The sequence below is a fragment of the Cryphonectria parasitica genome (genome assembly GCF_011745365.1).
Source record: "Cryphonectria parasitica EP155 unplaced genomic scaffold M406scaffold_7, whole genome shotgun sequence".
NCBI classification, from domain to species: Eukaryota; Fungi; Ascomycota; class Sordariomycetes; order Diaporthales; family Cryphonectriaceae; genus Cryphonectria; species Cryphonectria parasitica.
This window is the reverse complement of record NW_024468915.1, coordinates 2,424,355-2,450,619: the sequence shown is the minus strand read 5'-3', so window position 1 is coordinate 2,450,619 and position 26,265 is coordinate 2,424,355. Positions and strand designations below refer to the sequence as shown.

The window sequence follows — 26,265 nt, the reverse complement described above, 5'->3', positions numbered from 1 at the left end:
CTCGGATCATTCCCTTTGAGACACATCAAACACTCCTCCTTAGCTCTAGAGAAGGAGGAGCATATCTATTCCCATTTCACCACCTCAAACCCCTTTACTCCGTCCCTCCAGCTCTCCACCACTTTTCCAGCCCAATCCTCCACATCCCCGACGCCCACGACGTCCCTAATCATCTCGCCTAACGCGTCCTCGCCCTCAGGGAACGTCCACCCTTCGATGCGAGCCAGCCAGCCTCCCTGCCCTAGCATATTCTTCAGTTCCTTCACCCTCTCCTTCGCCGCCGAGAGCGTCTTTGTCGCAAGCTCATCCAGACCCTTCGCCTCCGCCACAATATCCTTGTGGAGATGAGATGAACCAGTGCGGTCGCGAGTCTGCTCGGCTGCATGGAATGTCAGGATGAGGGTAGCTGTCTGTTTGATAACGAGCGCGGTCTCGCGCACGATGGACAAGGTGTGCGGGTCTGTCAGAGACGCAAGCACATCGCCCGCGTCCAAGCTAGCCAGCTGCGGTGGTACAGAGGCAAAGTCTGTCCAGAGCGATGCGAGGACGGACTTGATCCCAGTGGTGATGGTGGATAGGCTCCTTGGTTGAGGAACGGATTTCGGCGTCTCGAGTGCCGTGCGTAGCAGTAGGGAGAGGAAGCTAACGGTAGAATAGAAGTGGTGTTCGGCGCCAGTGAGCTTCCCTGCGATACTAGAAGAGATGTTGAGCAGGATGGAGGAGATAGATTCGTGCAGGCGAGCAGATGTCTCGATGAGATACGCGCGGTCTCTAAGCGCCACCTCGTTAACTTTACTAGGTTTGTAATCTTTCGGTGGTTTATACGTGACGGTGTCAAGGAATTGCTCGGCCAAGAGAGCGAGGCGGCAGCGCTCAGACGAGAGGTCTGGTCCGAACTCTACGATTTTGTAGAGCGGGGCGCTTTGTGGGCTCTCGAGGTTAGGAAATGAGCCGTGGTCGATGGCGTTGACGAATCTTGTGTCATCGGTGACATGATCTGTTGCAGGTCAGTAAGCAGCTGTCGTGTGTGTGTGTGTCAAGAAGGTGAATTTAGACTTACGCAGCAGATGTGCCTGCTGGATACCCCCTTCAAGCCGTCCGCCTAAGGCCCGAGTTGCCCTCCTCTCCTCAATGACCGTCATTGCCAAGGTACAACTCCTTCGAAGCCTGTCTGAGAACTCCGCCATGCCTAGGATGGACGTATAGCTGCCTGCCTTGAAGGCATCCCAGATCCTAACCGGGGAGTCTTCGCGTAGGCATGCGGTGTAGTACGAGGTCAAAGGCTCTGTTGGTGGGGTGCGGCTCTGTTGGAATAGGCCAGGGAAAATGCTCGAGATCCGATCAAAGAAGAGCGGACTAAGAGCGTCTTGAATAGTCCTCTTGATGTCCATGGGCAGCCAAGTCTGATATGCGAGAGACCCGCAGCCGAGGAGGAGGTAGATTTGGATGAGTACGAGGCGTAGAGGGACTTCGTCGGTTGTTCTTGTGAGTTGTGCGGCAAGTATCACGACGGCCTGTAGCAATCTGGACACGTTGGTGTTGCTCAAGCGTGGCAGTCTGGCCGAGACTGTTTGAACGGGCCGGGGCGAGAGGCCACTCAGTTTGAGCAGCGCTGATGCAGCAACCAAAGCGAGATCGATTTGAGGGTCCTTGTCGAGTCCCTTGGCATGTTCCGGGTTCTTCTCGACGACCTTGTATGCTGACAGAGCTGTAGACGCTACAGCCTCGAGACATGCTCTACAGGCCCTATCTGTCAGGGCGGAGCAGAGCTTGCATTTGAGTTGTGGCTCTTCAGCGTCGCCCACCACAACGACATGCTCCAATATCGAAGGGCACGTAGTGAGGAGGTACCGGAACTTAACTTCCAGTACGCGAACCAATATTTTCCTCTGATCATCGGAGGTCTGGGCGATTGTCAGATATCAGTGGCAAACAGGTAGGGCAAATCGCAGTTTCTCACCTTCGCCAGCAGCGTTCTTGAAAAGTTGTCGATAAAGTACCTGGCTTCGTCGCCTGAGAGCTGGCTGACGTACTCCTTGACATCATCGAAGGCGGCCCGCTGAGAGAGAGACTGTTCTAGGATCAAGTAGAGTGTGATGACACGAGGCGAAGGTCTCTCAGGGCCGGTAGTGCCGAGGACTGAGCAGGAGGGGTCTTGAAAGGCAAGCTCGAGAGTTACAAGACCAATGTTCTTCTTGTACATGGGCGCCACGGTGCCTTTTGTCGAGACAAACTTGTCCAGGGTCGTCGCAGCCTCATCAAAAGCACTGAGCCAGCTGTCAGTATCCTAGCAAGGCTGTTTTGGTGAGTTCACGATGGTAGTGTACCACTCACCTTTCCACGTCAGATTTCATGGATGCTGCCTTGACAAATAGCTTCCATATGCGCATGTCGAATGCGAGGAAAGAAGGGTTCCCGTCTTCATTCTGCCTGCTCAAAGCGTATCTGCAGAGGTCGTAGACATTGTCCCAGTCCTCAGCCTCCTCAAAGGAGTTCAGGGTCTCGATGAGAAGGTGCTTGCGACCCTGGTCGAACTGCTTGAAAACACTGATAGCACTGTCTCTGTCGGCCACCGACTTCAGATAAGCATCTTTGCCGATGATCCGATAATAGAGGTTGATTTCTTCCTCCTCCCTCAAGCCGCGGGTGGGTACCTTGCCGGTGGCAGCCTGTTCAGAGAATCAGCGAGGGCCGAGTCAGACGCACAAGAAACCATATGCCGTACCGCTGTGGTGGCATTGGCAGCCTTCTCCAGTTGCATGCGAGCCAGTCTGGTAAATACTGCTGACATATTCTCAGGGCATTGTGGGCTTGTCTGGTGTTGTCAGCAGAAGCGCGGCGAGTACTTGGCCGTGGGAAGGGGCAGCGACTTGCAGCAAGCAGATGTGTGAGCGTGATGCTCCAGTACAGGCTCTTGCCGTCATTCTTTCCCGTCTGTACTCTGTCCAGTGTTGCAGCAATCTGAACCCGTCAGTTTAGAGGTAGTCACAGACCTTGGTATTCGAAACGCAGTCATACCTGTTGAGCATTAACGAGGTCCCACGCCAAGACACACGCCTCGAGACATTCGAGAACAACAGGGCTGGAGGGATTGGCCTTGGCCACCCTTGCACGAAGTGTTCCGATGGTCTTAGAGTAGTCGAAGGGGAAGCCAGAGTCCTGCAGAGCCCATTCGTATAATTCGATGATGTCGATGTCCAGCGCGGCTGTCTTGTCCCTGACCAAAGCATTGACGGCTGTCACGACGCCAGACTTCTCCGTCACTGCGTCCGTCTGGGACTCTGCACAGATCCTGACTGCCTACATATGATGGAGATTAGACCATGGGGCATTTGAATATGTAAGTGCATTGCTCGACACAAGTGCACACACGCGCACACACCTCATAGTAAGAATCCTTCAAGTTTTTAAAGCGCTGAGCAGCGAGCCTGATGACTGACGACCACTGCCCCTCGTTAAAGGCCGCCTGGAGCTGAACATCGACGCTGTCCTTGAGGGCAGGCCTGTAGTGCCTGCTATAGGCGGACATGCTGTGTCGTCGCAGACAGGAGCAACCGACACCGGAGTTCGCTGTTGGCTAGTGGTGAAGCTGGCTGGTGGTACAAGCAACTGCTTAGTGGCGCCTGCAGTTAGACCCAAGGCAAGAGAGAGAAAAAAAAAGAAAAGAGAAAAATTAACGGATGCACCAAAGCCCGGCCTGTATGTAGGTCGTGCGAGCGGGTCAAACAGGGCAGGAATAAGAAACAATCAAAATCAAAGGCTTCTAGGATCATTTGCCAGACCTCTTGCCGTTTTTGCAAATGTGTACCAGCCTTTTTGACATCAGTTGGAAGATTTTAGTCGCTGCTTCACTGTACGGTCGGCCAGGATCACCAGTGGCCCGTGCGTGCAGACCATGCAGACACGCTAAATGCAACTGCCTCCTACTTCTGAACTCCATTTTCATAACCACCAACTGCATCTCTAATTGTATTCTCTATTTGGAGAAAAATTGAAATGGTAACAAAACAACAGTTTCAAAACAAATTTACGGCAGAGGAACAATTTGCATGTACATTCACATGCAAATCTCAGCAGTAATGCCTGATTTGCTATCACCCGTCGAATGGTGCATTCCGACCCACCTGAACAGCTACAGCCTGATTTTCACAACTGAGAAGCTTCCAACCTCTGCGCGAGGTTCCAAGTGATGAGACGATAGCGCTCAAGATCTTACTATACCATACCGTCCCATTGATCACACCATTGAACCGACCTATCCTCTACAGCTCCTCCCATGCTGGTGTCATTCTCACTGGAACCATGGTCTTTTTGTCGGCCCTTACAAGTAATCACTAGAGATGGGGTGGTATATTGAGTATGAGTACAATGATTTGAGGGAAGACCACGTCCAATAGGTGGCGGTCCCTACTTCACAGTTACACGGTCTGCCCCACAGCACTCAGTGGCTCTGAATTGGAGGCGCAGGCCTCGACGCTTTGAACTCTGATGATGTGGCTAGGAGTTGGTCTGCAGGATAGGAGATACTCAGCACCTCAACCAAAGAGGCCACCACGCCCCTCCAGTTTGCGCTTATTTATCTTGAGTTGTTGTCAGTTGCATGCCCTCTTCTAGTTGCGTGCAGATCTCACTCACCCATTCCTTCTTGCAATCCCTGTACGCCCTGCCCAATGCAATTAGCACCATATCAAACATGGCCTCTCAACATCTCAGCTTTTTGATGCGACATACTGAAAGTACTCCTGACACATAGCCTTGTCTCCCCCGTTTCTGTTAAGGCAGCGGATGCTCCTGGATGCAGCCTCCTGGCAAGGGTCAAGCCACTCGCTCCGGCTTTTGCTGTTCGTCGAGAGGCACATGGTCAGTTCAGTCAGTTCTTGCCGTGTGTGCGAGGTTGGATGAAGATGTGGAGGGCGAGCCGGCCTTGCCTGTTGAACTTTTCCTTGGTCTTTTCGTTCCAAGGATCTTCGGATTTATCAGCTGGGGCGGCCATCTTGTTGGTTATTGCCGTGCATTTGGGTTGTGTGAGGTATTGAGGGAAAAGGAAGGGTTGATGGCAATTTGCTGCTAGAGAGGAAGCGCATGACGTTTTGGGGGGGCACAAGGAGCCAGGGATGATGAAGAGGATTATATAAGCGCCGGCTCCAGAACACAACCACACGCCAACATTGCCCAACCTGATCCTCACCCAATCTCAATTCCTACTCTGCATGACCGACTGGTGTATTTTAAATGATTTTGTTCAATTGCAAGTACTAATACATGTTCTCTTAAAAGCCACTGTTTCCCTCTTCTGCACTCCCCATGCCTTCATGTTCATTCCATCTCCGGTTCGTGACATACTTTCGCCTTCCTCCATTCAGTCTTTTTGCTTCCCGCCCTTCTTCTCAAAAACCTCTCGAAGTTTCTTGTGAGCTTTTGGGTTATGTTTCTTACGCCAGCTCCGCTTCCTGGCCCTTGATTTACGCCCGCTATTCCTCGGCTTCTTTGTTGTTGGGAGTTGCGCCGTCAACCCCTTACCTGATTGTGCCGAGGATTCGATTGATCGCATTGGTTTCAGGCCATGGTCTCCATCTTCATTTCCACCAGATGCCCGGTGTGGAGGTGAAACGAGTGAGCTGGTAGGCGATGTAGGATCTCGTTTGACGCCATTCTTGGGGAGGGTTGTTTGTATACTGCCCTTCACGGTCGGGCTTTCTTTTGAGGCTACCATGGATGCATTGTCGCGGATAGCATTTGGGGCCAGTGCAGCCAGGTTCTGCAGACCAGCATGCACCATTTTCAAGTGGATAGAGTTGTGCACCTGCCATGACGAATATGTTCCCTGGCCAAGCCTCTCATGCAAAAAGGCCCAGTCGTCGAAATGTCGCCGTTGAGACAATGGTGCCCCAGTTTGTCCCACGGGCCTATCCTGCTGCGCAGGGCCAGCCGAAGGCAGGGCAGGTGTCACAGTGGCGGTAGTTCTGCGTTCACCGCTACCAGGACTCGTGTCGCTTTCTCCTTGTTCCGAGGCTGAGAATTGCCGCCTGCTCAGCTTCCGCCACGAGGGCCTCCCCTCCGACTCCTTACTCGAGAGGGAGTCGGTGTTATCGCTGCCTTCGAACGATGAGGGCACACCAACAGCCTCGAGAGATGAGGTGTTCTGGTCCAGCCCGCTTTCTTGGCCACTTTCATCTCCATCCGAGAGCTCCAACCCCATCTCAGCTGCTCGCAGCGGCGACGAGACAATAATCTCCAGTGCCTTGGCACGACGGTGCGCCTGCTCCAGTGCCAGTCGCTTGTGCTCTTCGTACAGCCTTGCCTTTCTTTCCGCCTTGTCTTCCGCCTTTTTAGCCCTCTTTTGTGCCTTTTTAGCCCTTCTCATTTCAAGCTGTTGTTCTTCTCTAATCCGCTCGGCCTTCTCTTCCTTTCTGGCCCTCTTTCTGGCTGTTTCGTTCCCCGATTTCTCATCGTCGCTGGGTGGTTCGCGTTTCCGCTTGGAAACCTGGGCAGATGGTGGAGTGTCGAAGTCGTCCGTTTCCATCAGTGGATCTGTCCTGAGAAGGTCGTCCACTGGGAATGGAGGTTCGATCGGAAGCTTTGCACTGCCCGCGTGTGCGCCTAAATCGTCATTCTGTAGCTCATCACCGGCAGCCAGCTCGCACCCGTCATCACCAGATGTCGCATGAAGGGGATCCATAGGCAGCTCGTCATCGAGAAGTAGCTCTGCGGTGCTGTCGGTTCTTCCTGACACATCACCATTCTTATCATGACTTTTCGGCCCATCAACAGTGGCCACCTCGGCGCGCTTCGTACGTGAGGACAACTGATCACTAACGGGGGCTTGATCCCTCTTTGAGAATAAAAAGCCCCAATCGCTTGGAGCAATCTCATTTGTCAACTCCTCGCTCGAACTGTCATGAATGACCTCAATATTGTGGTCAACCTCATCATCGACTGGCTCCTCACTCGAGCTGTCATGAATCACCACCACTGGCGACTTGGCCACCCTCGCTGTCGGCGTGGCTTTGGACGGCGTGGCTTTGGACGGGGGCCTGGGCTGCAAGCTCAGAGCAACAGGCTGCTCGTCCTCGTCGGATAGCACCTGAACCTCAGTTGCGTCGCCCTTGGCCCTCCTTGAGACCTTTCCATTACCCAGAGCCAGCAGTTGTTGAGTACCAGCTTCTGTATCCTTCTTGATGAGCTCGGTCTGTCGTCGGGAAGCTTTATCATCGTCAAGCGTTCCACGCTGGCGTCCCACGGTCCTCAGAGACCAGAATGGGTCCTCCTCCTTCGAAACACGCAACGGGGGCCTAGCCCAAGGCAGCGATCCATCGGAGGACGTCTGACCGGCTGGTGGAGAAGAAAATCGATCACACGCGCCTCGCAACACACGCTCGTCCGTCTCATCGTCTGTCTCTGGGATCACGATATACTCTGGATGTGGCTGACGATGAGCCTTCGCATAACCCTTTGCAAGTGCGGCTGCAATATGATCGGTCGGTGAGGAAGGGAGTTGGTTGCTTGCGGATGAAGGGGCTGCGCATGCATGCTTCGGTAACTGCGCTTGTCCTTTCGGCGTGGACGCAATGACCTTCTGATCAACTGGTGCGATGCATTTCCGGGTCGGCAAAGATGTGTGGTCGACGCCTGGCTGTGATCGCCCTATCTTAGACAGCTCACCTATTGCGGGTCGGTTCCTTGGACCGCCTAGCTTGCGAACGGAAGCAGACATGATGTCTCTTGATCTAGGAGTGGGCTTGGCCTCATCTGCCAAGGCGGCATTGAGATCGTAGGGATCTGGTTTGGATTGCAGTTTTTTGGGGGGTTGCTGAGATCCGTCGAGAAATTTCCGGTTCAAGTTTGACTTGAGCGACTTCAAGGGTGGAGGGGAACGTGCTATCTGCTGGGCTTTGGGCTGCGGTGATGCCTTGCTGCGGTTCGATCCAAACGAAGTCTTGACTGGTCCAGGCTGAACTTGTTTCGATGGCTGTGGTCGTCGTGGTGCGACCTGCGAATTCGAGGTGTTTTGCTCCACATCTTGCACCGGAAGTGTGGGTGAAGAAGATGGTGGGCGTAGGTTTCGCTGCGACGCATTGGCGGTCGTCGCAACGGCCTTCCCATCTGTTAGGTCGACTATGGGACCAGGTTGTCGCGCCACATGCTCTGAAGACGACCGTGCGTGCTGATGCGCGCGAGTAGAGGTAGCTGGCTGTTGCGAGTGCTCGGTCGAGGGTAAATGCTGATTCTCGGTTTGCGCTGCAAAGATATCGAGCGGCAGTGGCGTTCTTCTCCTGGGAGTGCTACTCGACAGAAGGCTCCCTTTCGGCTCCGTCTTTGGCACGACGCGACCCTGTGCGATTTCTAGCGCTCTCTCGGAAGGCGTCTTCCTCGGTTCTGACTTGGCCCTGCTCTTTCTCACAGACGATGGTCTCGAGGTTGTCGATGGTGTCCGCGAGGCAGCACGGCCCCTACTCATGGGCTTTGAGCCCTGTTTCTCACCACGGGACTTCTCCCTCTTAGCCTCTCCATCACGCCCATTCTCCAGCAGATATACCGTCTCGCCTTTCATTAGCTCATCTGCTAAGGTCTCCTGCCCTGTGAAGACATGCCCATCCCTATCTCTCGCCTCGAGCCGAGTCTCGTCGACAAACGCGTTCAGTTTTCTCTTGACGTACTCAGCCGCGTGGTAGGCGATCTCCTTGATGCGCGTCTGGGGCAGGAGGTTCAATGTGAAGGCGAATCTGGGCTGGGCTCTCGGGGTCGTGTAGGGGGCTTCGTGGTCGTTATTGCGCTCTGACGGGGAAATGATCTGGATCGGGAGGGGGATAAAGCCCTTTGGAAGGCGAAGGGGAGTTTTGGGAGGAGGCATTGTTTCTTTCAGAGTGCTTGTTTCAATTGAGGCGCCCAAATTGGGGCAGCCCTTTGATGTTCTGGGAGAAAGAGGAACAGGAGGAGGAGGAGGAGGAGCAGTTAGAACAGGAGCAGCTTCCCTGCAGGCTGAAGCTGGTTCAGAAGGTGGCGGGTGGTATTCTCCTGATGGTGGTTCACAGTGGTGATGATGGTTGGAACCCGAGTGTGCAGCTGCTGGAGAAGACGGGCCAAGGTGGTGGGAGCTGCGGGCTTTGGGGGGCCGTGGGGCTATGATGTCGCCAGCCTCTGAGCTTCTGGCAGATGTGCCAGGAGAAAGGAGACCATCATGGCGATGAGTTTTGGAGCCTGCCATGGCACAGTGCTTGGGGCGTCGAGGGGAAGAGGGGGCATGAGTTTCCATGGTCGATGTGGAAAATGGCTATGTATGTACTGCCAAGTACCAGGGGATTCTACGCCGAGTAACAATTGTGATTTTGTTGAATGTAAAGAAGAGTAGAAACTTGAAGGGAACAGGTTAAGCAAATAGGGAATCTATAGAACCATGAAAGGAGGAGGAGACATTAGACCCCTCATGACCGTTTCGCGTTGAATAGAGAGCTTCACGCGGTCCATAATCAATCGAGGGGAAAAGCAACGCGCGCCAACGCGAATCCCAAACTCAAACCCAAACCCATGCCCATGTCACATCGCCCATCACCAAGTTACTTTTTCTTCTTCCTTGTTGTTGTAGGATTTCTTTTTCTAACCTTCTTTTCGTATCGGACTATCCCCCTATACGAGTTTCGTCGAATGATGATTGACGGGAACACGTTTGTCCATCCCGAGTCTAACATGGCAGCTGTCCCTGCTACTGCATGGGTACTTTATGTAGTAATTACAGGCCCACTACAGCCTGCAAGCTGGTAGTAGGTAGCCGTGGAAACGTGGCGGTGGTGGCCAGGTGACTTTATTATTGCTTGTCCCGCTGTTGAATATTTTATGTGATGCGTGCTGCTGCTACTCACGCCGGCTACTTTGGTGGTATATAGGATTTCTGCTGCTGACTAGAAATCCCCCTCTATCCTATATTCCATCGTTGTGTATTCAGTCATTCACACGTCTTCGTTAGTTCCGGACCAGGTCTCCATCAAGGTACCAGTCCTCCGACTCCGACACCAGCTCCGGGATATCGTCAACACTGTACTTGCCCTCCAGGATACCAATAACCGCGGTGAAGAGCGGATACTCGTGCTCCAGGCCCCTCGTCTTGAGGAAGCTGTTCACCTCCTTGGCGGTGGAGGTGCCCTGGAGCATTTGGCCGTTGAGCTCGGTGCGCTCGATCTCCTCGACGCTGACACCGCGCTCGACGGCCATCTTGGCGCAGCGGAAGTTGCGTCCGCTCGAGCACGACGTCACCAAGTCGGCCATGCCAGCCGACTCGACAGTGAATGTGGCCGTGTTGACCGTCTGCCCGAAGAACTCCTTGCCGAACTTGATCATTTCGACGATGCCCAGCCGGCAGATCTCCGACTTGGCGTTGTCGCCCCAGCCCTTGCCCACCACAAAGCCAGCGGCGAGCGCGACCACGTTCTTGAGCGCGCCGCCCAGCGACGTGCCCGCCACATCCGACACCATGCGCACGTGGAAGTAGGGCCGCCTGAAGAGCGCCTTGAAGGTCTTGTGGTCCAGCGGCGGGAATTCGGTCGGGACCGGCGTGAGCTTCACCTTGCTTGTCCTTCCCCTCGCGTCCTTGTGCGCCAAGGCGCTGTCGACGTTGATGGGCGTGATGTTAAGGTCAAACTTGGCCTGGTTAGCGGCGGGGCTCTGCGTCCTAGGCGTGGGGTTACGGCTGGCATCGACAGGAGGAGGATCGTAGGCGATGGTAGTGGCACACCACTTCTCGGCAGCGATCTCGTTGGCGATATTGGCCCCGGACAGCGCACCGCAGTAGATACCCAGCCCTTCGCCGATCCACTCGCTAAAGAGCGACACGCCGTCGTCGGACACGTGCACGCCCTTGATGCAGCTGATGGCGCGCGCATAGGGGACAATGTGGCCACGCAGCTGCTTGCAGATGTTGTCGATGAACTGGTGCGGCAGGTTAAAGACGAGGATCGTCGAGTCCCTAGCGGCATCGATGAGGTCGGGGTTGGCAACAACGTTGTCCGGGAGTCGGATACCGGGCAGGTACTTGACATTCTCGTGGTACTTGTTGATGATGCCCGTAAGCTTCTGCTTCGCATCGCCCACCGAGGGGTCATAGTGTGGCGAGTCGGATGGGATGGTAACTTCCTCCTCGTACACCCACATCTGCACTTCGGTCTCGAAGATATCGGGGTGCGCCTTTGTGTTCTCGGCGACAATCTTGGAGATGGTGGAGCCCCAGTTGCCAGAGCCGACGACGGTCACCTTGTGCCGTTTCTCATAAGGGGCGCCCAGCGAAGCCATCGTGCGTCTTGACGGTCCAAATGTGGTCCCGAGACCGGGAGCGAGAGGGGCGAGGGCTGTTGGGTGGGTGACAGTCCTTAAGCCTGGGGAGCTTCGCTTTTTCTTCTTCTCCTTCAGGGCGGCGGTACACAACGGCGCAATGTGCCTAGGGAGACGTATTGGACTTGATTGTCGATATAGCAATTTACGATGAAGTTCAGACTTATTGATGAACGAGACAGAGGAACCTGATGAAGCGAGAGAAGTGAAGTTGATCCGAGCTGTCATGCGCAAGACATGCATCAAAACAGTCAGGAAGAAGCAGTAGGTGAATATAACGAGTAGACAAGATGATGATTATATATGTAAGGAGGAGGACGAGGAGGACGATCACTCCGTCTTGGTGTCGCCTCAGTCAGGGGAGGTGCAGGTCAATTTCTGGTCTCGTGCCTTGCAGTCTCACCCGACCGAGCTGTGTGTGCTGAATGAAGGAGCGAGGGGTCTTGAGAGCTTTCCCTAGCAAAAAAAAAGTGACGCAAGAGGTGGCAGAATCATTACCGCCTACCGCTACCGCCGAGGTCGATCAGGGGGTCAGCGATAGGCAGGAACCCTCTGATGCTAGACTATCTACATACAAAAATAAAGTCTAGTCTTAACTCCTCTGCGGACCCTGCCGCTGAACCTGCAGGCTGCTCGTCGTTCCTGGCTCACATCGCAACAACAAGGTGACCAACTGACATTGAGCCGAGGCCAGTGGACTATGTCTGGGGCCTGCAATGGTCCATATCTTTACATGCGAGGTGTCACGTAGGCACATGGCGAGGTTCGAGGTTTGCGTGCGACCTTACATTGCGGGAATGGCCGTGTCTTTCCCTTGTTGTGACGTGCAGTAAAGAAAGCATGTGAAAGTCCCCATATAATATTTGATCTCACGCCTCAATTGTATTTTCAATAATTTCCGCCCCGTCACATGTGATAGACAAGGACCCAAGATTGAGCCTCAAACAGTCGAGGTCACGGCATGTTTTTGTGGTCCAAATCACAAGGCTCGAAGGCGTCCTCGGCAGGACTTCAGCGGTGGCTTCGTGCTTCAGAGGTATATACTTACCATCAATGTCATGGATAGCATCTCACGCGACCGACTGACTACCCAATGCCTGAGGATACACATTCTCCATTACGACGGCGATACCGACTTTAGCTGAAAGACGTGTTTGCATGTTACGTTCCAGTATCGCTCATCCCTATCTCAACGCAATATGAATAGTAGATAAAACTGCTTTATGCACACGTCAGTGTGCAGAATCAGAGCATATAGCAGGTATGTGTAACATCAGACCTGAAGACCGCGAGACGGAACATCAAACCAAGGAGATATGCATTCAGTGATGGAGATCATTGAAGATCATTTTGAGCGGTTTTTTTTTTATATCTAGGATCATATGGTGTGGGTCACGAAAAGTGTACACGGATAAGCATGGTCTCACTCATGCGAGCAGCACGTAGTATTTTGAGAATTACTTAGCACTTGAGTTCGTCCTCAATCGATACGCGGTGGTCAGCAGAGATTCTAAGGACCGGGTAAGGGTACTGCGTTGTACCGTTAGTACCGGCTGCAATTATATGTACCATAGTACACTAAAACACTGTACTGTCTGCTGAGTCGTCAGCGGGGCCGGGAGGGGTGGGTGGCAGATGGGGCTTTCTGTACTGGCCTCTGGACCGCATTATACTATGTACAGGCTGGACAGGGGCCATCTAGACACTCTACAGTCCCAGCAAACTCTGACACCTCGCGGCCTGTCAGAGTCCTGACGTACCCTCCTCAGACCCAGACTAGGCCTGAAATGCATCACGGAAAAGTGTTCTTAGGATTGACTGGAATGAGACCAAGGCGGCCCACGCATGCAGGGCCTGATCTATTCCGAGTTCAACGCCACCCCGCACCACTATGGCTGAGACGTTCGCAGCTTATCTCGAACGAGGAGAGCAGACTGGAATTCAGCCGGATTGCCGCAGTTGATGGGTGGGGTGTGGTCGGCCTGCGGTCAGTCCGACGGTGCGAGAGGACCTGTCTTCCCAGTCCCCATCGCCCCCCCCCTGGCAAGGGGTACCCAGACACCGAAATTCAAGGGAGAAACTACATAGTATGATGAAGTCTACATAGTACATTCAGCAGTGCGTACCACAGTACTTTGGCGATCAACAACATGATGCGTAATTGTATCCGCAACAAATTCCAAAACTCTGATTACAAGAGGTCGACTGCCACTTATAGTCCCCACTCGTCGCGAACGCCATCAATTTGGCCTTCAACACATCATCACTTTTGAAATAACTTCCCCTCTTTCTCCCCTGGCACCTACGATCCACTGCCAATCACTTGTCACTCTTTGCCCGCTGCAGTTGTTGAGGCCTTGTTTTCGTCTCACCTTCTCCATTTCATCATCCTTCACTCCCCCCACTTGCCGCCTCTCGTCGCACTGCGCTTATAGCTTTCCATTGCTCTGTTGTCGACTACAGCCAAGAGCAGGATTTTCCAACTCAATCGACGATACACACAGAACTGGCACTGACCTCAGACATTGGGTTTTTTTTGGCCAGAAATCGCTGGCGACGACGTCGTCCAGTCCTGCCAGCACCATCGAAGGGCTGCACCCCCACCACGCAACCAACTGACCACTTTCTCTTCCTCCCCTCCCTCGACCAGCGCTCGACCAGCCTTGCTGTGCCGTCTCGAGTGCCGAGCTTACCGTGCGACATGACAAGGTAGCGCCATGCTCATACCACAGCGCTTTCACCGCATTGTTCCCGCCGTTGTCGTCCTCTTCCTCTGCCTCTTCCTTCTTTCATCCACCCGCTTCCGAGACGCCGCCCTCAACAGCTCCATAACGACCAAGCTTACGGGCACAGACAATGGTGGTGGCAACGGCGCCGAGAAATCGCAGGCTGCCCTGGAAGAGGAGGCAAAGTTCGGCACCCCGCCTGGGGGCAGCACGCTGCGCCCGCCCCTCGCGCCGGGCCAGTGCAGTCCAGACATCGAGTTCCTGAGGCGGCAGGAACTGGGCCTGACGGACAACATCCTCTACTCCAGGCGCTGCGTCACGCCCAAGTTCTCCAGCAATATCGACCGCGAGGCCATCACCAGGCTCGATACGCCCCTGATGACCGACAGGACTACCATCAACCTGACTTCGTGCTCCCATGTCGAATCCCTCCCCTGCGAGCCACTTACCATCCCCGTCCCTCCTGCCTACCCGAAGCAGACCTTTGAGCACTTCATCTTTGGTGTCGCCACATACCACGACCGCATGATCGAGGCCCTACCCGCCTTCGACCACTGGCTGGCTGGGAGTGGAGCTCCCCTCGTGGCTGTCATTGTCGACCACGCCCTCCACGACCTCTCCGCCCTCGAGAGCCTGTTTGAACAACACAACATCAAGCTCATCACCGTCCACGGCGAGCCACAGCTCACCATCGACCAAAACCACTTCATCACCCTGCGACCCACCGTGCAGAACATCGGCCCGCAGACAAAATGGGTGGGCATCTTGGACGATGACACGTTCTTCCCATCGCTCTATGCCCTAAGCGATGCGTTTAGTGTCCACGACCACACCAAGGAGGTATGGCTGGGCCAGCTGTCGGAAGACTTCTACTCGGTCCGGTCGTGGGGTTTCTTCGCTTACGGGGGTGCCGGGGTTTTCCTGTCGGTGCCGCTAGCCAAGAAACTGGAACCCTTCCAGGAGCAGTGCCTCGAGGAGGCCGCCCTCCCGTCGGGCGACGGCATGCTGCGCGACTGCGTGTACTATCACTCCAAGACGAAGCTGACACTGGTGCCGGGCCTGCACCAGCAGGACATGAGGGGCGACCTGTCTGGCTTTTTCGAGGCAGGCCTGAAGCCCCTTTCACTGCACCACTGGAAGAGCTGGTACGAGGAGCCCGTGTTCCGGATCGCCGAGGTGGCCAAGCTGTGCGGCGACTGCTTCCTGCAGCGGTTCCAGTTTGGCGAGGACACCCTCTTCTCCAACGGGTACTCCATCGCGCTGTACCGCAAGGGCCTGCAGGACCTGAACCTGGACTGGATGGAGGCGACGTGGAACCAGCACGGGCCCGAGTTTGACTTTAGCATCGGGCCGCTGCGCCCGGCCCTCAAGAAGCATGAGAAAAGGAGCTATCGACTCAAGGACGCCGAGTGGCTTGCGGACGGGCGCCTCCGGCAGATCTACGTGTACAAGCGAGACTGGCAGAGCGGCGAGGAGATGGACGAGGTGATAGAGCTACTGTGGGATCCGAGCGGCAAGGGCTCTCATTGAAGCACGCTGTTTGTCTCTTCCACACCTCAAAGTACCTACGGCAGGGCGTTGTGACTGCAGATGCTGTGTGTTAGGTGCAGGTGGACAGCTCTGGGCACCTAGTGGGTTTCCGTCTTGCATTTTTGTCTTTTCCTAGCCTTTTGGCTTTGCTATTTTCTTTGGCTGTTGCTCGGTCGTGGCGTCTGGCGTCTCTACCTCATACCGCGTATTCGCGTCTGGCATGCTGTAGTGGGTTACATAATGAATGCCCACTGAGGAATGGAGAGAGGAGAGAAGAAGAACCGAGATCTCCAGGGTACATATCAAATCAGTACAGAAGCCAAGGTCTGAAATACTGTCAATAGGCATCTACCATGAAAAGTATATCAACATTGAATTTGCAGGGCGCGCTGCCCTGTGAGACTGGCGTTTGTGGGTCATCACATCGCAAGGACTTGAGAACATTTCTGGGATACAAGTATAGTGAGGAGACATTGTTCTCATAAAGTGAGACAATGAAAAGCTTTTATGTGCATCAACGGTCAGCTCAAGAGTCATACATAGTCTGATGAAGAGACAAGGTTCCGACCCAAGGACCAGTTCCGGATCTTGGCGTCCGTTCAGCTTCCGGGCCCCATATTTCCGGCGCCGGCCGGCACCGACCGCTGATAAGACAAGAAGTAACGGAAGGGCACTATATGACTTCCTGTTCCCGTCTGGGTCTCATCAGGCCCCTCTCTGCCTCTTGATGACTATTCCCTTGTCTTTCTGCATTGCAACGGACCAGACAAGAACATTATCCAACAAAAACATGGCTACGCCGTCGAAAGACGTCGCGGAGGAGTTCTTCCCGCCAAGGACGCAGCCCAGCAGAGAACAAATTGATGCTGTAAGATGAAGCCCACTCCGTTCTCGTCCAAATCATCCACGGCTCTTTTCTATTTTTGCCTTTCTTTTTTTTCTTTTGCCCTTTCATTATTAATAACGCCTTTCACAAGAACATGGCCGAGGTGCTCGCCCTCCAGGCGACAGCGCGCAGCGAGCACGGCAAGCGGCCCTTTGCCGGAATCCTCGTAGGCCCAGACCACAAGACGATCCTCCTGCGGCACCAGTCCGTCAGCCACGTCGACCACGCCGAGTCGTCCCTGGCGCGGTTGTCTTCGCTGCACTACTCGCAGGCCTACCTCTGGCAGTGCACGCTGTACTCGACCTGGGAGCCGTGCGCCATGTGCGCGGCGACCATCTACTGGGCCAACATCGGGCGGGTTGTCTTTGGGGCGAGCAATGATACCCTGTTCAAGCTTACGGGAGCGGGCAACCGGGAGAACTTCACGATGAAGTGGGGGTGTGCTGAGGTTGTTGGGGGCGGGCAGAAGGACGTTGAGGTTGTGGGGCCTTTGGTGGTGGAGGGGTGGGAGGAGAAGGTTGTTGCTGATGCGGATCTATACTGGTCCAAGGTTAGGCAGGGCTGAATATTATGATAATGTGTGTTTTGGTTTCATTCTGATGGTATCATGAACTTGCGTAAGAGCCGTCAGTCAACTCCGAGCAAGGCTGCTACTTCTGAGGCCGTAACGGTCATTGACGAGCCGTAGAGTGTACTGGATCAACAAATTGTCGGCCTGTTGGCAACTGCCCCAGAGCTGGTGATCTTGATAATGACCTCTTCTTGATTGGTGGCGAGATTTGGACTTGCTCATGCTGATAATTGTTGTCCTGGTCCTGGTGGATTGTCACTTTCAGCAGGCCAAGGGCTCACTCGTGAGTGCGGAAGGGGGAGTTTCTGAAAGTGGGAGAGAGGTAGGAGGGAGGAAAGCGCCCGAGTCGTTGACTTGGCAGTAGAAGGTGATTAAGGAATGAGAATGTTTGGTTTCTTTAGGAAGCTTTGGCAGCGTGGCAGTTTAATATAGTGATCAGTTACTATATACGGACTTACAGATTGGGTCACGCTTATCAGACTCGGACTCCATAAACCTGAGTTCTTGAAACCTGTCTGAACAAGGGGTCTCAAAATGATCATATTTTCTCCCACTGACGCTGAGACGATTCAATAATTATCTCCAATACGAGAGAGAACTCCCAACATCCGTTCTATTCCTCATTACCTCCTCTGGGCGACCTACTACCTTCGGCTTCGTCGGCGGTTGGTTAACACTGATAGGCCGGGCCTATGATCTTGTCCCCTCAGGCTGGTCGGACCAATAGGATCCTGCCGGCCTTAGTCCATTGCTAATCTACCCGCTAGATCCTTCCTCGACATGCTGTGGGCATTCAGGCATTAAATGTAGGCAGGTGTTACCCACCCTTGTCAAAGGCTTGACTTCGATTCGTCTCAATCATCATCCGTACAACGCCCCTGCAACAGGACCAGCAGCGTCTCACTTCCTGTTGAACTTGCGATGGATGCTACAGCAGCCGCCACCACCACAACTGCTGCCACCCCTACTCCTGATTCCTTTGCCCGTCCTTCAAGTGAGCAGGATGCCCATGAAGAGACTCATTTGATCCGCAGCCGTGTGGCCAATGCCTGTGATGGATGCAAGGCTAGAAAAGGTGAGCAATCATTCCGTCCCATTGTTTCTTTTGCTCCTCCTCTTTTTTACCCACCATCGTCTTTCTTCTTCTTCGGGGCTCTTACTACCCTACCTTTTTGATTGGAGAGCCAACAATACTAATAATTCAGCAGTCAAGTGTGATGGCAAGCTACCATGCAGTTACTGTACTCGCCGTCAGCGACCACATACTTGCAAATACTCGCCCCCAAGGCAGCGTCGTCATCCCAGACCGAGGACGCAGCCGAGAACACCAAGCCTAAATTCACCGTCTGCATCTCATCATGGCGGCAGCGAACAGGGTACGATTCATCTCAAGCAGCAACAGCAGCACCAGAGCATCACTGCCGCTCCAGCACGTCATGGCCCGCAGGATAACGACACCAGCCATCCCATTCCGTCCCCAGTGAAGCCAGCCACACCGCTTCCTCATCATGAACAGAGCGGTAGCGGTGGTGATCGCCCAGTCACCTCGTCTGATGATCATGAGGAGGCTGAGGTGCCCCGTGAGGCACGTCTCCTGTGCGACGCCCAGGGCAAGCTCATTTTCATCGGCGACTGCGCCCCGCTGTCCTTCTTCCAGACTGTGCGCCAGCTCGTCACCTCGCGTGTCGACCCAAGCGCCTTCGCACCTCAGACGAGCCGCTACTCTGTGCTCGAAAATGCCACCTCGCGGTCGTCCCTCACGTCTGGTATTGCCGCCGCCGCCGCCGCCCCTCCTCCAGTGGACATTGAAGACATCCCTAGCGCAGTGGCAGCGTATCTGTCTGTGACATCTGGCATGGTCGACCTGTTCGTCAGCGAGGCTCGCCTAGCTGAAGACATCGCCCTGTGGGCATCCAATAGCCTCGCTAGTGGACATCGTGCCGACGACGTTGCCTCGACGGTGAACTACCTCGTGCTCGCCCTCGGTACACAGCGGGCCGACGAGGACCGCGCCCAGCTCTATTTCGAGCACGCGCGCGACCATGCCCTGGCCACCCTGAACGGCAGCCTCAGCATTGAGACCGTCCAGGCTTTCATTCTCGTCACCCTCTACATGCTCTGCGCCTGCCAGATCAACGGGGCCTTTTTATTCTTTGGCCTCGCCGTCCGCGCCGCCTATTCCATCGGCGTGCACAGGACCGAGGTCAATAGCCGCTTCGGCCACGAGGTCCACCGCCACAGGGACAGGATCTGGAAGAGCCTGCGCATCGTCGACCTGTTCCTCAGCACGTCCATGGGCCGTCCGCCCTGCGTGAGCGATGTTGACTGCACAGTGCCCTACCGCCAGGTCGACGCCCAGGGCCACGAGCTTTACGATATCCTCAATGCCTCGGTACAGATCTTCCTGATTCTTGAGGGCATCGTGCTTGAGGTCTACTCGCGCCGCAAGATCACCTTTCAGCTGACTGAGGGCGTCTCGCGGCAGCTGAGGGACTTCTCCGTCAGGTGGCTTCACCAGCTGAAGAGGGTCGTCTCCTCTCCCGTCGAGGGCGAGGACTCTGCCGAAGTCAGTGGCGCCTGTCAGGTACTGGCCACGTACTATTATGCTGTCATGCTCGTCTCGAGGCCCTTCCTCATGTATGAGCTATACAGGCGGCTATCGCCCGAGCCGACCACCATCTACGGGAGGGCTGGGCTCGTCTCCGGCAAGTCGAAACTGGCAGATGCATGTATCGATGCTGCCAGTTTGATGGTGGATCAGGTATTGGACCTTGTCGAGAAGGGATTAGTAACTGGGAGGCGGCCCATCCTTGTGTAGGTTCCCCACATGGCCTTCTACCGCACTTGACCCACGTCTTATCTTCCCTCTAAGGAAGAGAAAAAGAGGAAAGAAAGAAAAAAAAAAAGAGGCACTACTAATCCTTCTCTCTATATACATAGCTCATGGCTCTTTGCTGGCTCTCTCGTCCTAGGCGCTGGCCTCCTTGGCAACTTTGGTCGCGTCCTAGAGAAATACGCACGCATGTCCATGGCCGCCTTGGATCACTTCGCCAAGATCGACACCCACGCAGCTCAATATGCCATGATCTCCAAGTCCCTACTCACGACAGCTCTGGAGTACCTGGAGAAGAAGGAAGTCCAGGAGCGGCTGCAACGGACAGAGAGCTCCGCTCAGCTGTTTGGGCTGCTGCCCCACGGTCCCCGTGACGCGGACAGCGCTACCATTGGCCGCAGGTCTCCCGAGTTTACGCGCAAGATGGCCAGCCCTCGGGGAATAAGTAACAAGGAACGAGACATCAGCCAAGGCGAGGCCATGTCTGACAGCCACCACCACCACGCCTACCACAACCACTATCCGGCAAGCGGCAGCAGCTTTGGCGCGGGCTCCCCGTTTTTCAGCGACCTCGACCCTACATTTCTGACCATGTCGAACAACCTGTCCCGTAGTCCAGACCTGTCGCTGATGAACACCGTCTTCGATGGCGACGAGTCGAGCTTTGGTGGACTAAACCTCTTCCCGCTCCTCGAGACGGGCGGTGGGGGCCATATCGACCTAGCAAATTATTTATGAACTAGGACGACGGCATGAAGAGAAGCGTGAAGCTCACTACAATCATTAGATACCGCTCGCGAGAACCTTCTTACATGGCTATGACCATGTTTCTTCTTTTGACAATTTCACCCTCGGAGCAGTGCACATGCCCTCATCTCCAAGCTCCCAGCCACTTCCCCTCATGAGCGATGGTCACGTTTCAGCAGTGCTGTCGTTGTGAATACAAATTTTCAAGGATAATTCGCCCAGTCGGTGTGTGTATAGCCATGGGTTCTTTCATCTTCCTTCACAGGTTCGCCGTGACCACCTTCGTCTTAAGGTCATCCGCTACCTCCTTGGCAACGCGCTGTCCATCTTCAATACCTCCGTCCAAGAATCCACGCCATCCCATCGCCCAGTCTGCGCTACCAAAAAAGATGTTACCTTGCCTCGTCCGCAGGGCGTCCAGGTACTTGGAGACCTGGTTTGACTTGAACCACTCCCAAGCTCCTCGCGCAAACTCATCCTTGTGCCAATTGTGGAAGACGATCCTCTTGAGATCCTTCTCCTCCGTATCGGGAAGCAATTCCTTCCAGGCCTGCAGCGTCACCTCGATATCTTCCTCGGGCTGCAGGTGAACACCTGGCAGCGAGCTTCCGAAGGAGACCAAGTGCGTGTTGCCAGCAGGCGTCGTCCCGTCGCCAAAGGCGTACGTGAGCTTGCCATGCGGATAGTTGAACGAGCCGAGCGACCGCAGCTCGGGCTTGGCGACCTCCACGTGGCACTTGACGACGTGGTTGGCGTGTCCCTCGAGACTGGCCTGCTTCTTCAGTGGCAGCAACGCGGGCGTAAACTGGACTGTGTGCAGCACATTCAACGGGATCGCGCAAATGACCCTCTTGGCCTGAAATATCTCTCCGTTCCGACCCTGGATCTCCACCAGGCCTCCCTCGTCGCGCACGCTCGCCACAGGCGTAGAAAAGCTGTATGCGAGGTTGCCGCTCGCGCTTGCCTCGTCGAAGAGACACCTCTGGAGACCGCTTTGTCCGCACCGGAGCTTATAAGTCAAGCCCATCTCCATGAAACCACTGTAATTCCAGTTAGACAGCGCCCACCACCGCAGCAGCTCGAAGAACGAGGCGTCTTCCCACTGGCCACCGCAGGTGATGCTCAGAAACCCCTCGAGCAGGTTCTTCTCCAATGAGGTCAAGTCTTGCTCGACCTGGGCGAACCTGTCTGCCAGAGACATCTTATCGTAGATGGCGACGGCTTCCTTGTTGTGCAGGGCCTGGTGTGGGAGGGGGATGACAGTGCGGCCGAGCTGGCCGTCGACATTGACGAGTTTCCTGAGGGCACTCGCCGAGATCTCGTCTTCGCGCTCCTTGGTGAGGAAGATCTGGGGTTGGTCCTTGAACATGCTGACGGCACACTTGTTGATGCCGCCCTCGCTAGACATGGAGACCTCGAGGTTGTCCCCTAGGAGGTTATACCGAAACAGTTCCCGCCAGATAAACGGCTGCGTCCAATGCACCCAAGTGCCGCCCATCTCGAACGGGTACCCGCCGATATTGGACGACCACGATCGTCCGCCAATCCGGTCGCGGGCCTCGATCAGTATGGTCTTGTGGCCGGTCGTGGTGAGGTCGCGGATGGCTGTGAGGCCGGCGTAGCCTGCGCCGATGACAGCGACGTCGTAGACGGTGGTGCTCTTGTCTGCGGCGAGCTTTGTTGGAGGCTGGATCGTGCCCAGACAAGGTATGCCGGCTTGGAGACCAGATTCTGGTGTCCACTGATAGCCATCGCGGCTGGTGTGGCCTAGGGAGTTGGGCATTGTCGCTGCGTTGTTTTACGGGAGAAGAGGAGGACAAGCGTGTACACAATAGTCAGGGGCCACCTCGACCAGTGCTCTGAAGTTATGAAGCTTACAACAGCGAGCAACTCGCTTGATGTTGGACTGTGGTGCTTGCACACGCTTTAAGTATTTTGAGGATCACTGCAGTTCAGTCGATACATTTGACTTCAGGTTTGGTGTAGATCTCATTTTTCATTCCATTCAGGGTAATTACTTTCTCATAAGGAAGAACAACGTCCAGTGGCGCAAGTGAGGCAATAGAATCATCTATAGAGTAAGGATATACTGCATTGTCTGCACATAAGATCCACCGCCGGGGCCTTGGAGAGTTCTCACTTTCATATCCTGATTCGGATACTTGTTCACGCTGTCCTCATCCACCTGGTCAAGATGAGATTCGGAATACAGACATCGAGTCAGAATCTTATCATTGTTATCAAATGATTTAAATTCTGTCAAATCGTGATACGGCGGGTCCTTGGCTGCTCAATCAAAACATGGGGGAAAAATAGAGCGAGCAAAAAAGGAGTCAAGTACGCCCCTTGATTTCTCTCACTTTTCTTGCCGTTTTAGGTAAAAGCGTGCAACGGTCCGCCTATCAAACCGTCAGTCAGATAAACGCCTCTTGGTCGCACCCATTTCAGTGGATGCATGGCACCGGTGCCTTTTGGACCCTCGAATTACTCAACTATTTCTCGACATGGATATGGAATCGACTGTGCTTACTGTAATTACTGATATGCCTTGCTGAGTAGTATCTTGATCGATGAAGTGTTATCATTCTTCTGTTGAAAGACATGGTATGCATGCACTTGAAAGATAGAAAGTAGTTCTTATCTACTTGCTATAGTTGCAGCTCCCGAGCCATTGGTTTCGAAAGGCCACCATATTATAAAACCAAACGAAAGATCTCGAAATACAAAAATGAGACAGAGCTTGAAGTTCAAATATCTTCAGCCTCGTCAAGCTTACCTGAAGCATCTGGTCTAATTGTCCCTTCTCAGAGCACTCAAAACCCACTCCCTTGCCTGCCCACTACTATTTCTTGCTATATTTTTACGACAACGGAGCCAGTGACGGACACCGAAGCCATGTCAGACAAAAGGAAGTCCGGAGAACATGGCTTAGATCTGGCCGTCATGGAGAAGAGTACGTAAAAGAAATCTACCCCGGCACTCAGTCAGCCCATTCACACCCACCCCTCGCCCTCTTCCCCGCTCTCTTTGTTAAACCATCATGCTACCGAGCATAGAATTAGGTTTGCTGACCCATCCAGCCGCTTCCAATTCCCTCGGCACCGTCCAAGACGACCCCTTCCAGCGCATCGGTCTACACTCGGACACCCGCAAGGACCTGAGCCTGCTGGGCATCATCGCGACAGGATGGAACATCTGCAACAGCTGGGCGGCCGTGGCCGCGACCATGGCCATCTCCATCGCATCGGGCGGGCCCATGACCACGCTGTACGGCATCATGATCATCTTCGTCTTGGCAGGGTCCTGTGCGCTCAGCATGGCTGAGATTGCCTCTGTGTTTCCTACGGCCGGGGGTCAGTATCACTGGACGAGTATCCTCAGCCCTTCATCGGCTAGTAGAGGACTGGTAAGTTTCGACTTGTCCCAGATCTGTCTGAATTATGCGTTCATAAAGAAAACATACCCTCTTTTACATTGTGCGGCTGACACAGAGGTGCCCTTCCTTTAGAGTTATTGGTGCGGAATGATCAACACGTTCGGCTGGATCGCGAGTGTTGCTGGGTTCATCGTTCCCTTTCCGGTCATTATTCTTGCCGTGGCGTCCTTTTGGAACCCTGGTTATGTCGTCGAGGCCTGGCACGTCTTTTTGATCTACCAGGCACTTAATATACTGCTCACAGCCTACAACATCTTTGGGCTGCGAAAGAGTACCTGGGTTATGGACGTCGGCTGTAAGTTCTTTCTAGAGTTGTTCGACTAAACGGACAGCGCTGACAGCGTTTGTGGTGCCACTGCAGTCTTCATGTCCATCGTCGCCTTCTTCGTCATCACAATCACCTGTGTTGCCAAGTCGAGTCCGAAACAAAGCAGCGAGTCCGTCTGGACGCAGTTCGAGAACACTTCAGGATGGTCGTCCGATGCCGTCGTTTTCCTTACGGGCCTCATCAATCCAAACTTCATCTACTCGGGCCTCGACGGAGCCATCCACCTCGCAGAAGAGTGCAGCAACGCAGCGACAGCTGTGCCACGAGCTCTCCTATCGACTGTCGTTATCGGCTTTGTGACGTCTCTTGCGTTTGCCGTGGCCATGTGTTATAGCTACCACGACTTCGATGCTGTTCTCGCTTCACCGTAAGTAATCACTCCTCGTCTCATAAACACACAACCCTTTTTTAACCCTCAACAACAGGTTTCCCGCCCTCGAAATCTTCTACCAGGCAACCAGCTCCACCGCCGTAGCAACCCTCTTCACCCTAGTCCTCTCCATCATCTCCCTCTTCGCCATCACAGGCGCCCAGCAGACCGCCTCCCGCCTAACCTGGTGCTTCGCCCGCGACGAGGCCATCGTCCTCTCCCCTTACCTCTCCTGCATCCACCCCCGCTGGGACGTCCCTGTCTGGGCGCTCCTGCTCAACGGCGCCTGCGTCGCAGTCCTGGGTTTCATCTACCTGGGCTCCTCGGCCGCCTTCAACTCGCTCGTCAGCACGGGCCTGATCCTGCAGCAGCTGAGCTTTGCGTTCCCCGCCGCGCTGATGCTGTACCGCCGGGCTGTGGGGTCGCTGGCGGAGGTCATGCCTGTGACAAAGGAGAGGTTGCGGTTACGGTTTGGGACGGGGCCTGTGGTGAATTGCTTGACGATTGTTCTGGCCTTGTTGAGTTTGGTGTTTTATGATTTTCCTACGGCTTTGCCTGTGGCGGCTGATACTATGAGTAAGTATTACCTAATGAACAGCCACGAACTTGTCATCTTCATAGATGTCTTTAAGCTTTGTTGTCCCGGTTTCCCTTTCTTTTCTTTTGTTGAACGAGGCTAACATGGGATGAAACAGATTATGCATCTGCTGTCATTGGTGTCATGGGCATTTTTGCGCTCGTGAACTGGTTCGGATATGCCAATAAACACTACAACGGTCCCAGGCTGGACAATGCATATTTATAGACGTTGAGCCTCAAGGTTCGTTGAAAGAAGATGTAGCTTTATCGTGTGTGCATTGCAAATCGTTAGAGAGTATGAACGTTATGACAGTTTGGAACACATGGTAATTCAGCATAGAGTGCCATACAATTAACCTTTCAAAAATAATCAACATTCAGTATGGTTTCACATGCAAACTATACGGACGGTCAGATATCCAATACTTCTCACCTAATTACTGCAAAGTATGTACTTAAGTAAACACTTGTTTATAGAACGCACTTATTGAGGGATCTCTCACCCAATATAGGTTCTTGTTCTAAGTTGGTTGTCTTCTTCGCCTTTCATAACAAACAGGGATTTTCGTAGAAAATTTTAATGAGTCATGCCAAAGAAGTTGCATTTAGTATGGTAAAGACCTTGGGGAAATAGCTGTAAAAAGTGTTTCTATCGTGGTTTCCAATGTCTCTGAACGAAACAAGAGGACGGACGCCCTCACTCGTCGTAGTAGCCTAGTCAACCCTAACCCTGGCGACCTCTCCTGTTGCAACTGTTCAACGACCAGTTACAATCTTAACCTTGTTCTGCACTAAACTAATATCTAGCACCGCGTCCAACTTTGATCCGAAAACCCATGATTCAGACTTCTTCACTATTTCTATACATACTTTGCCACCACCATGTAACCTGCCTCTACTCTTGTGAAAAGTAGCAGACTTATGCTTGAGTCGTCATGAT

The 26,265-nt window shown here is 54.0% G+C and overlaps 8 protein-coding genes across 8 annotated transcripts; 4 read left to right on the top strand and 4 right to left on the bottom strand.

Annotated features, from left to right (window-relative positions):
• Positions 1-65: 65 nt before the first annotated feature.
• On the bottom strand, positions 66-3,529 carry M406DRAFT_264927 (uncharacterized protein; the record flags this gene model as incomplete). Its single annotated transcript, XM_040917705.1, has 8 exons — positions 66-997; positions 1,061-1,904; positions 1,961-2,267; positions 2,335-2,669; positions 2,726-2,784; positions 2,847-2,961; positions 3,019-3,300; positions 3,383-3,529. 8 exons carry the CDS (start codon positions 3,527-3,529, stop codon positions 66-68), a joined length of 3,021 nt encoding a protein of 1,006 aa, XP_040773753.1.
• A 1,103-nt stretch (positions 3,530-4,632) lies between these two features.
• On the bottom strand, positions 4,633-4,993 carry M406DRAFT_30528 (uncharacterized protein; the record flags this gene model as incomplete). Its single annotated transcript, XM_040919315.1, has 3 exons — positions 4,633-4,663; positions 4,732-4,839; positions 4,938-4,993. Coding segments are annotated over 3 exons (195 nt in total), but the record flags the coding sequence as incomplete, so codon positions are not given.
• Positions 4,994-9,957: 4,964 nt separating this feature from the next.
• Positions 9,958-11,280, bottom strand: M406DRAFT_341920 (glycerol-3-phosphate dehydrogenase [NAD+]; the record flags this gene model as incomplete). The annotated part of the gene is made up of 1 exon (XM_040921715.1): positions 9,958-11,280. The coding sequence occupies one exon, from the start codon at positions 11,278-11,280 to the stop codon at positions 9,958-9,960; it is 1,323 nt and encodes a 440-aa protein (XP_040773751.1).
• Positions 11,281-13,603: 2,323 nt separating this feature from the next.
• M406DRAFT_347660 (family 31 glycosyltransferase) lies at positions 13,604-15,949 on the top strand. Its single transcript, XM_040922317.1, has one exon. It carries the CDS (start codon positions 14,037-14,039, stop codon positions 15,573-15,575), a length of 1,539 nt encoding a protein of 512 aa, XP_040773750.1. The 5' UTR covers positions 13,604-14,036; the 3' UTR covers positions 15,576-15,949.
• A 416-nt stretch (positions 15,950-16,365) lies between these two features.
• M406DRAFT_333141 (cytidine deaminase-like protein) lies at positions 16,366-17,026 on the top strand (the record flags this gene model as incomplete). The annotated part of the gene is made up of 2 exons (XM_040920817.1): positions 16,366-16,443; positions 16,553-17,026. 2 exons carry the CDS (start codon positions 16,366-16,368, stop codon positions 17,024-17,026), a joined length of 552 nt encoding a protein of 183 aa, XP_040773749.1.
• Positions 17,027-17,953: 927 nt separating this feature from the next.
• Positions 17,954-20,603, top strand: M406DRAFT_263954 (uncharacterized protein; the record flags this gene model as incomplete). The annotated part of the gene is made up of 6 exons (XM_040917625.1): positions 17,954-18,107; positions 18,238-18,408; positions 18,514-19,669; positions 19,778-19,846; positions 19,973-20,275; positions 20,405-20,603. The coding sequence occupies 6 exons, from the start codon at positions 17,954-17,956 to the stop codon at positions 20,601-20,603; spliced, it is 2,052 nt and encodes a 683-aa protein (XP_040773748.1).
• A 57-nt stretch (positions 20,604-20,660) lies between these two features.
• M406DRAFT_352907 (amine oxidase) lies at positions 20,661-22,395 on the bottom strand (the record flags this gene model as incomplete). Its single annotated transcript, XM_040922720.1, has 1 exon — positions 20,661-22,395. One exon carries the CDS (start codon positions 22,393-22,395, stop codon positions 20,872-20,874), a length of 1,524 nt encoding a protein of 507 aa, XP_040773747.1. The 3' UTR covers positions 20,661-20,871.
• A 1,257-nt stretch (positions 22,396-23,652) lies between these two features.
• M406DRAFT_45394 (uncharacterized protein) lies at positions 23,653-25,551 on the top strand (the record flags this gene model as incomplete). Its single annotated transcript, XM_040924274.1, has 5 exons — positions 23,653-24,018; positions 24,121-24,343; positions 24,410-24,743; positions 24,802-25,322; positions 25,442-25,551. 5 exons carry the CDS (start codon positions 23,653-23,655, stop codon positions 25,549-25,551), a joined length of 1,554 nt encoding a protein of 517 aa, XP_040773746.1.
• Positions 25,552-26,265: the final 714 nt, after the last annotated feature.